The sequence below is a fragment of the Tetrao urogallus genome, assembly GCF_951394365.1.
Source record: "Tetrao urogallus genome assembly, chromosome: 2".
NCBI lineage: Eukaryota > Metazoa > Chordata > Aves > Galliformes > Phasianidae > Tetrao > Tetrao urogallus.
The window spans coordinates 28729407-28740254 of record NC_136814.1 but is presented as its reverse complement, the minus strand read 5'-3'; the positions used below and the strand labels follow the sequence as shown (position 1 = coordinate 28740254).

The window sequence follows — 10848 nt, the reverse complement described above, 5'->3', positions numbered from 1 at the left end:
TGTATGCAGAGTATGCATCATTTTTCCACTTAGCATCTACGTTTGAATGCATTGTACGGGAAAAGCAGCAACATGAGAATCACTGGTAGGTGAAAAGGTACCAGCTACAGGTGAAATCTTAATCTATATAACACACACTAGAGGGAATAATTTCATTCATTAATATTCAAGATGGGTGCTAATTTTTCAGGGCCCTGCTTGATTGTGTGCAAACCCAGAAAAAAAGTTTCTGCCACTTGTGCAGCTGTTAGCAAAATTTGTTCTGCTATGGTAATAGGAAGCTATAGATATGTGTAACACGCTTTATGCTGGAAAAAATATACACAGTGAAGGAGGATAGACATTTGTGTGTGCTAAGAAAGCTGTGTTTTGTTGCTGTCACAAAGTTTCCTTCTACAGTTTGATGTGCTTTGGAGCCCTGAGGCTTTTTGGCCTTTCCAGTCACTTAAGAACTGAGGGCTTTGGGCCCATAGGAATATCTGCAGCACCAGTTGTCAAATTTACCTTTTTAAGTTCTGGCTTGTTAGAATGTAAGTGAAGAAAAAAAAAAAAAAGAAAGAAAAAAAAAAGTGTGATGATCTCAGACAAACAGCTTTGGTGCATTTTTCTTCCTCTCCAATTAAGCTCTCACTTATCTCCCTTAAGAACTGGTCAAGGGAATTGCCATCAAAGTAGAACTACAGTAGTAGGGTACTTTGAGAAATACTTCAAGGCCTAAAAAATTATTTCAACGTAATACTTCATATCTACTTCAGTAATATCTTTTACAAGCCCATGTTGTTATTCTTGCCATCTCTATTTCAGAATTTATACTGTGCATTTATTTGAGTAACATAAAATAAGAAAAGCAACAGAAAGCACTGGAACAGATGAACTGCATGAATTTTTATTTCTTGTGCCTTTCAGCTTCATTCTCATTTAGCGTAGTAATTTGTTTCATAAAGTATTAAACAGAATAGTCTACAAATTCAGCCTGACATTATGTAACTAGAGTTTAAAGCAAATTAAGCCTTTATTTCCATTATTGCTGCTATAACATTTTATTGTTTCATGGATGTTACCTTAATATTTATTTGCATGTCTTTCCTTGCTTAAAACACCCATGGGATCTGTGAAAGGTGTCAAATTATCAGCTCCCCATGAACACATTCATTTTATTCCTTGTGAATAAAGTTTCAACTCGCTCACAAAATGCTATCACTGGTGTACTTACCTTTTCCTAAATTGTGACCTGTTTGTTACTCCATCATTACCAGAATACTTTCTAGGATTGCTGAGACTCCTAATTCACTGTTCTTCCATGAAAGTAAAGATTTCTGTTATTTCCAACTCCGTGTCCACTACAAAGAGTGCTCTGAACACGCAGAGGCTTTATTAACCAAAAACAAAACGGAGCACATTATCCATATGGAATTAGGTGATATCAGTGAAAAGAACAGCGAGAACTCAGCTGGTTTGTACATCTCAGCCAGAGGATGGTGAAAGAAGTGAGAAAATTTCTGTGGTTGGCTTTAGGTAACATGTAGAATTTATACAGCAGAGCAGTGGTAGAAGCTGATAGTGTTGCAGAGAGATACTGAAAGACGCTTAGTAGCGTCACAAGGTATTACTTGTGCCCTAACCTATTATTCTTTCCAGTCCAATTAACATTTTCATTTGCTTATCCAACAAAAGATGGAACCTGTGGTAACTACAGTGACAGCTAAAACAGAAAAGACACAATGAAACAGGATATGAAAGACCAAGGTTGCGACTTTTGTTTTCAACAAAATGGGTGTAAACTCAACTAACTGCTCTTCACTACAGCTTAATATCAGTGGTTTATTTTCATGCAATCATTTATATAATAGAAATACCAATGGATCATTAAAAAACCAAAGTGGCTCATAAAGAAAAGTGCACCTGGCTGCACATGGGATGATGGTGAGAAGCATCACCAGCTGTGTGGTGGTAAAAAAAGACCAAGTGCAGCAACAAGCAAGTACTCTTTCATCTAAGAGCTTCTTGCAGTTCTGCATTTGCTGCTCATTGTCCCTTAGTTATTTTTCCAAAATGATGGTTAAAACCACACGTGTCACCTGTCAGGAGTAATAACAGATATTTTCACCTTACACTGCAGACAGCAAACGTTGTAACACGGAGAAACCTGCACCAAAATTTGATGTACTGGATGAAACACGGGCATGATCAGAAGCAGCAGCTGGCTTCAGTTGTACCAATACTGCCTCGTGCCTCGTCTTGGGTGTAGACAGAGCCGGGCGGGAAAGCAGCGGGGCACTCCCTTACAAGTGCAGTCCAACACCGGCCTCCCGTGGTAAGCAGAAAGTCACCGACAAGCTGATGGCACTTTGTTACGGCTTTATTCGGGAGCGGTGAGGAAGGAGTCAGGCACGGGCTGCATAGCGCAAGGCACAGCCGCGCCTCCTCCTCCCCAGCCCGGCCCCAGCTCCGCTACCTCCCGGCGGCGGGCCGGTAATGCAGCTCCCGCTCCAGCTGCTCGGCCGTCAGCGTCCCGGCGATGGCGGTGCAGCCGGGGTTGAACACGGAGTAAGCGCTCAGCTCGCCCTGCCGCCGCTCGGCGGGGCCTCGTGTGCCGGCGTACATCCAGTAGAGGAGGGAGAGGACGAAGTAGGGCAGCCCCAGCTCCAGCTCGGCGAACAGCGCCAGCAGCACGGCCCACAGCAGTACCTTCAGCAGCAGCGGCCGCGCCCACACCGGCGCCGGCGCCCAGCCGGGACGGGCCTGTGGAGGCAGCAGCGAGACGTGCCTTCAGACGTCGGCCCCGCCGCCGCCGCACGGCCCCCACCCGCATCGCGCGGCGCTCACCTGCCCGCCACCATCCGGGCTCTCGGCGGGCTCCGGAGCCGCGGCCTTTCCCGGCGGCTCAGCGGGGCGCAGGGGGACGGCGGCTGCCTTGCCGCGAGCTGCCCGAAAACGGGCCAGGCGCCGCTCCACGGCGGACATGGCCGGACCGCGCCTGCGCGAGGGAGGGGAAAGGGCCGAGCCGCGCCTGTGACGCCCCGTCGGGCGGGCGGGGCGATGTGTGGCCACATCTACGGGCGGTGGCTGCAGGGAAGGGCGCCGCCCTGCGGGCCGGCCGGGGATGGTGGGGGTGGGTGGAGGTAGGAGTTACCTCAGGCTGCGAAAAGAAACCTGAATTTAGGATGTTGTAGGCCTCAACGTAGAGCGGCACGGACGGACAGCTACTTCTGTCTTGCCTTTCCAGAAGGGGTAGCAGCCCCCACCCCCTAAGAAAACATCTGAAAAGCTTCCTTTCCTTCCTTCCCTCCCTTCCTCCCCTTTCTTGCTTCCTCCCTTCCTCTTTTTCCTCCTCTCCTCTCCCTCTCCTTTTTACCCCATGATTAAACCTTAAGGATGAATGTCAACGCCAAATAGAAAAGGAAAGGGAAAAAGCAAACCATCGAACAACCAAAGCACACAAAAGGGAAAATTAGATGTAAGCAGCTGTGGTGACTGCAGCGTTGTGTTGATGCTTGAACAGCCTAAAGGACAGCACTGGTCCAGACAAGAAGGGATGACATGGCAGCTGCGTGTCGAGCGCTGTATGCAGGCCCCATTCATTTGTTGCTGCTGCTCTCAGGGCTGAGAAGCACTGGGGCTGTCCGGGCCTCTCCTATCTCTCTTCTGGCAGTGGAGAAACATATAGAATCATAGAATCACAAGATTGGAAACGACCTGTAAGATCATCCAGTCCAACCGTCTCCTCATCACCATTGCCACCATTAGTACTAAACCCTATCACGCAGCACGTCATCCAGACGCCGCTTGAACACTGCTAGGGACAGCGACTCCACCGCCTTCCTGGGCAGCCATTCCCATGCCTGACCACTCTCTGAGAGAAAAACTTCTTCCTTATGTCCAATCTAAACCTCCTCTGATACAACTTGCGGCCATTAACCCATGTCCTGCTCGCTGACTGGGAGAAGAGGCCAAATCCCTCTTCACCACAACCTCCCTTCAGGAGCCCTTCAGGAGGTTGTAGAGTGCAATGAGGTCTCCCCTGAGCCTCCTCTTCTCCAGACTGAACTATCCCAGCTCCCTCAGCCGCTCCTCATAAGACTTGTGCTCCAGACCCCTCACCAGTTTTGTTGCCCTTCTCTGGACACGCTCCAGGACCTCAACATCTTTCCTGTAGTGAGGAGCCCAAAACTGAACACCAGTACTCGAGGTGCGGCACAGGCACCTCACAGCCACGCAGCCAGGGCCCCACAGAGGCAGCCCTCAGGCCTTGCTGTGGGCAATGAGGTGACACATCCAGGCCACTCCATCTCATCCTCTCTTTAATCAAAAAATTAAACTCAGGAAGAGCCACTCTGTCACACCATCTTTCAGCTGTCACTACAGCTGAGAAACAGAAATTTATTTACAGGAGCTGGCCTGTAGCCTCTGGAGTAAAATATTTATCACTCTCTACCAATAATAGTTAGCAATGAGACATCATTTTGTCCTGCAGTGCTGTTTCCAGTCACTTATTGCTTTCTCAGAAGTGACCTTTAGGACTGAATATCTCATGCATGTGTCAGCCAAGAAGTAAATATGAGAAGTCTAATAAAAAACAATTTGGGTGTTCTTAAGTTATCTTAATGTGGAAAAAAATTGTGGGTTTTTTTGCCAGCTAAATCATTTTTCAAATGCCTATTTTGTGCTTGGTTACAAAATAACTTTCTTTCAACCTTCAGACTTTGCAAAAAGTGCCACAGTGAATGATATTTTTCTCTTTACTTGTGGAAATTCGATTTTGAAATCACAGTCCAAAATGTTTTAAGATATCCTTCATAGGACGTTATTTGATATTTTTTTTTTCCACTCTTGCACTACTGTTTATAAAAGCAATACCTCCAAGAAGTGATGGGTACTTGCAGTATTTATCCCCTATAGATGTCCATAGTCAATCTGATACTTATGGCTGACTTTAATGCCATTCTTTGCCAGCTATATCCAGCGATTCACATGCTGTCAAATTTTATTCAAAATGTACTGGGTCTAATATGTATTTGCTAGCATGCAATCAAATAGCTATTTTATAGCTGGGTTGGGCTATGTATATTGCAATGTGTTAGGAAACACACAAATGAATACCATGAATCAAGCCTGTGAAGTCTGAGTGCACTACAGTAACCTCATCTGTAAATGGATGCTACACTGCAGACAAATGCCTAAACTAATTTTATATATAAGATCCTGTTTTAAAATGAACAGCTTCATTGAATAGATACTTGGGGGGGGGAGAGAGGGGGGTTCATTTGTTTGCATAACAAACCATCTGGGCGATTTGCTCTTGACTCCAATGCTTGCAAGTGTCCTCAACACAATAATCCTTATCTCTGCAGCCTCAGCCAGTGGTTGGAAATGCAGGAGAGTGCACTGTGAATTTGAGATTGTTTCTTCAGGACTCTTGAGTATCTTAGTACCTTTTCTGACTGTGTATAAGAAAAATAAATTACACATGGTACTACGAGACAAACCTTGCTCCTGTGAGCTGAAGCTAAGTAAATGATCAATCTAAATTGTCAGGTGCTGTTGGTAGTTCTCTACCACTTTGTTCTTGATAACTGAAATTCTAATACTGCCCACCACCTTCTAGGAAGCAGCATTAAGATCATCTCAAAACCTTGCAATTATTTTGGCTTGGTTTTATGCTGCATTCTAACGGTTGTATCTGCCATACAAAGAAGCCCACATGCATATTTACCTCTGTCAGGAAGACAATTTGTTATTCTTATAAATTTTCACTTCAGCAATTCTGCTTTTTCCTTTATCGCAGCTATCAACTCTTCATTATGTTTTAATATTTATGACACAGAAGAATATTTACCAATCCAGCATTTTCTTCTCAGCCCGTTACCACTGGCTTAAGGGGCCACATTTCAGTAGTTGGGAACTTCTAAATCATTAGCAACCTTGGACATGGCACACAGTCAGCAGAACAGAAGGAGATGAAGTGGCTGATGAAATAATTGGCAAAATTAGAGAACAATCAAAATAATGTCCAAAGTACAGCTGATCTTTTTTCTTTCTTTCTTTCTTTCTTTTTTTTTTTTTTTTTCCTAATTGATTTTCAAGCATCTCTTCTTCAGAAAGCAAAATAACTGAAAACTAATCTGGGGAAATATTTTACACAACAGGTGTTATTAGAAGTCTGTAGCAAAACATCAACACAACTGAGTTCAACTAAATGCTCGATAGCAGCATTAGGATCCCAGGGCACCCTGTGCATTTGTCATATCAGCAGCCTATCTTCAGCACATCTCGGCATCAGCAGCCCATTTATTCAACTGTACAGGCTCATAGCCCTTGCCTAATGTTTTGAAGTGTTTCTTACTTCCTACAGCTGCAGATATCTCCTTGCGTCAAGTTCATGCACGCCTGCTTCTTCATATATATCAACAATAATCATGTCACATTAATTCTCGTGATGGATTAATCTAATTCACTGACAGCAGCTTTCTCCTTCATGCAGTAAGCATCCACACACACACACTGACTCACTAAGTGCTATAAATGCAGGCAGAAGGGCAGCCCATTATTAACATAACGACCTAACTTAATTAGTTCAATGGAGCTGAGGGAGCATTAGCTTTAGTTGTTGAGGTCTTAGGGAACATGTATTAAATATATTGGAGTGCACAGATTCATGCTTGTCTAATTTCATACAGAGCTTTCTGCATATCCATTTACTAATCAGTACTAAAGTACAGAGGGGAAATGCTTCCTTTGTAAAAAAAAAAAAAATAGTTACCAATTTTGCTTCCTAAAATAGCAGCATAAAGGTACTTTGCATTTAGATTTAAAGGAAATATTTTGTCTGTCTTTTTATCGAAGCAATTTAGATTCTGAATTGCAGATTTTCACATTTGTGTGATTTCAAGTTGTGCACGTTTGTGTATTCAACACTGTGTGCTAAAAAGAGCTGAGATATCAGCCCTTGCAATACTGTTTTGAATGCCAAAATGCTCTGTATTTAAACACAGTCAAATGTGAGCTAATCAGAATTATTGTTTCCATCACAGCTATCTGAAATGTTCCTTAGGATTTCATGAGAAACTTCCATTTCAGGAAAAAAACACAGTAAGTTCCCCTTACTATTACAATGTCAGCTGGAGATTGCAGCTATTTAGTGACATAATTAAAACAGGAAAGGGAGATCAACTTCACTTGTTTTATTACATTTAGAAGGTTGCAACCAATGAGAACTCTAGCAAAGACTGTCCCGTTATATACACTACTTTGGTCTGATTCAGAATTCAAAGCTTTTAAAACTGTTTTCAGATTCAAAAGACCATAATTACACCTTTTGTTGGTTTGTTTGTTTTTATCATATAACAATAAATATAACAGCAAGATTTGAATAAAAACTGAGGAAGGCAAAAAACGTGGTGCATTACCTCCTTACACACATACACATTCTGTCTCCAGAAGTTTTTCTTTAAAAATGCACAGTAAATGTCAGTGGTCACACTGACAATGTGAGAATCTGAGTTTATGTACACAACCTTTTCAGTGAAAAGGCAATGGGCAGCAGAGTACTAACTGATTTGATTGTCAGAGGAACAGAATGTTTATGCAGCAACCATTTCTCATACCTTCACATCGCTGCCCTGTATGATAGGGCAAGTCATCAACATCCAAAGGACTGTAAATCAACATATCTGGCAATATACATTCCAGTCGGCTGCTTGGAGCCTTAGGCTCATACTGATAGACTTGCCTGTAAGCAATCCAAATGCATGTGAGGCAGCACCTGCACCCCAAGGTAAGCCAGGCTAAATGCTAAATGCTGGGGCTAAATGCTTTTTCTTAATTCCCACAAATTATTCAGTGCAAGACAAGACAAAGGAGGGATACATCATAGCAAACCTATTCCTCTGTGGCTTGAAACAGAAATGAGCTTACTTAACAAAAAATCTTTGTAGGTGTATATCTTTGCAATATCTACGAGACACAGACCCAAACCATGACTTCTGAAAAAATACCAGATTGTGTGAAAATACCATCATTTGTTGTACCGTCAACAAATTTATTCATTTGTTCAAATTTCTGCTCATTGTCATCCCTTAGCCCCAACATCTGCACTGGATTTTGACAGAGCTGTTAGAAATGTGAGAATCTGAGTTAATTCACTCAACTTTGTAAGTTAAACTTAATGGAGCGTTATTCACAGACATTGTACTTTTCCTATCAGTGTTTGTTCTAATAAATGGAAAAAAAGGCCTAGAAGCAGATCTATTTGACATAAAATAGCAAAAGAGAATCAAGATCTGAACAAGTCTTACATCCATAAAGGACAAGAAGTGCAGCCTTTACTAATGGCAGAGAGCTAGTGAAAAGCAGCTTAGACTATTGATAGAAATCAGTAACTCTTTGAATCAAATGTTGCCAAACTTGCTTTGCAAAAAAGTCTATGCAGTACTCCAAAATCTAATCTGTAATACTGTAGCCTACCTCCAACATCTTCAATAATGGAAAATCCTCAGCATGCCACTGATTACCAACGGATGGATGTACAGTCATCCCAAGGAACAATATAGTTGTCTGCAGAACCATAATGAACACATTGAGCATTCTCCACTGATCAATGATCAGGACATAAAACGCTTGTTGAAAAGCCAGGCAAGGTGGTCTAAGCGAACACGCAGACAGGAGGGAAGGATAAGTGAATGCCTGTGGGAACAGCAGAGGCAAGAATGAGACACTGCAGCGGGTTTGTGAGAAATGGAGATGCCAAAGCAGACCCTGAGCTTTCCTGAATTGATAAGGCTCTGTGAAGTGCCATCTCAACTCTATCAAAGTCAGTGGAGCTTTGCCAGGATCACACTGGGATTAGAATTACATCTTGCGACAGATGCAACTAAATTCATACCTCACTGCAGTGAGACTTGCCGGCATCACACAAACTTGTTTCGTGTTGTTTCCCTAAAAAAGAATAAAAATAATAATAAAAAAAATACTTGCAACTTCTGCTTTTACCTTAACAGATGCTGTCAATTTACTCTGTTGTATTCCAGGTATTCCTCACAAATCTTGTATCTTGTACCCAGGGTTCTAATAAGATAAAGGGGCAGTCCTGGATCTATGTATCTACGTATGGATCTCCTGCCCTGGGGGACAAGAAGCAGGAGAGCAGCCCTGCAGAAAGGAATCTGGGGGTTCTGCTTGGCAGCAAGTTGAAGAGTCAGCAGTGTGCCCTCGCAGCCCAAAGGGCAAACCATACCCTGGGTTCATCAGGCCCAGCACTGCCTGTTGGGAGAGGGAAGGGCCATGGCCGAGCCTCTAGATTTGGAAGAAGCAGATCTCAGGCATTGTTCTAGCTGCTTTCAGTGTGAGGATGTGGAGCATTCATTCTGCCTCAAGTGGGCCTAGAAACAAATCTTGGGCTGTGTTTCGATATTTTGGGGCTTATCATAAAAGACATTCAGCATTGGATTTGCAGCAGCCAGTTCAGCATGTAACCTCACCTGTCTGTTCACTTCAATCCAAGTGGACCAGAGTTTCAGTACTTCACTTACTGGGGCCACATAGGCCATGCTTTCATCACTCAAGTCCCACAAGGAAAGAAAAAAAAAATATCCAAGGAATCCATACTTCATATGTGTCCGTTGAGTTTTCAGATTAAAAAAAAAGAAAAAAAGGAAAAAAAAACCTTTTTCTAGTTAATTTATCTCACACATAGGGCAGCACAGGATGCAATACGTTAATTTGTCAGTTCTTTCAATGGATGAACGTATGGCTTCCCTGTGGCTTCCATGGGCAGGACACTGCACACTTTTAGCAAGTGTTACCCTGTCCATTCTGTGCAAGCGCTTCAGTAAGGACAGCAAAATGTAGCAGATAAATTATAAATTCACGAGGGATAAGAACTTACAGATTAATTAGTCTGTCATTTATGTTTCTAGGGAAAAGGTGAATTTAACCAGACAAGCCCAACATTATTTACATTTTAGTTCTGTAAGAACAAAGTGCTTATTGCAGGGCCTTCATGTTCAGAAGATGATTTCAGGCCTTACATTGCATATTTATATGTATTTTCTTCCTTCCTTGTCGGTCTCTAACTCCCTTTTGGAAAAGTTCCATCACGTTTCAGAATTCGTATTTTTCAAGATTCCTGACAGTAACTACACAAGGCAAAAGAGAGCAATGGATTCAGCAAGGACACCATAAACTGAAGAGAAATGATAGCTCCCTCTGCTGTCATTTGATGTGATTACTTTGAAGATTCCTGTATTAAACTCAGTTTTACATCACCTATAGAAAAGCAGACAGAGTATGTGGATCATTAGTTTTTTGGTCATGTTAGAGCTACAGCTGCCTTGTGATTTATTTCTCTTTTACTGTTTTCTAAGTGACTGAAATATTTCACAGTTAGGATTAGTCTATCATTTGGGACCTAAATAGAACTGAAAATTTAAATCCATGTCATCTGTTTGTGTGAGATAAGATTCGCCTTTCAAAATATAGCATTTTGTTCAATAAGTGTGTTTTTTTTTTATCACATGCACACTGAATTTCAACATGTATTTTGTAAAACCTAACTTCTGCTTGTCAGAGCCAAGAGTTAGACAGCTTTAATCTTCACTAATTCATACAGCTAACACTGGAAAGCTGCACAATGAAGTTTAGAGTACACCTCTTTCCTGTTACTGAGGCATCCAATTCTAAGTCTGATCTTCCAAAGACGTATTTGTGGGTTGACTGCAGAGGCCTGGAAGGATTTAATTCCAGGATTCCTCTCCCTCTCTCTCTCCCTCTCTCTCTCCCTCTCTCTCTCCCTCCCTCCCTCCCTCTCCCTCCCTCCTGTTTTGTTTCTGGGTGGAAATATATTTGATTCTA

General features: G+C 42.5%; 1 protein-coding gene across 1 annotated transcript; it reads right to left on the bottom strand.

Annotated features, from left to right (window-relative positions):
• Window positions 1-2206: 2206 nt before the first annotated feature.
• SAYSD1 (SAYSVFN motif domain containing 1) lies at window positions 2207-2964 on the bottom strand (the record flags this gene model as incomplete). Its single annotated transcript, XM_079550631.1, has 3 exons — window positions 2207-2306; window positions 2456-2742; window positions 2827-2964. 3 exons carry the CDS (start codon window positions 2962-2964, stop codon window positions 2207-2209), a joined length of 525 nt encoding a protein of 174 aa, XP_079406757.1.
• Window positions 2965-10848: the final 7884 nt, after the last annotated feature.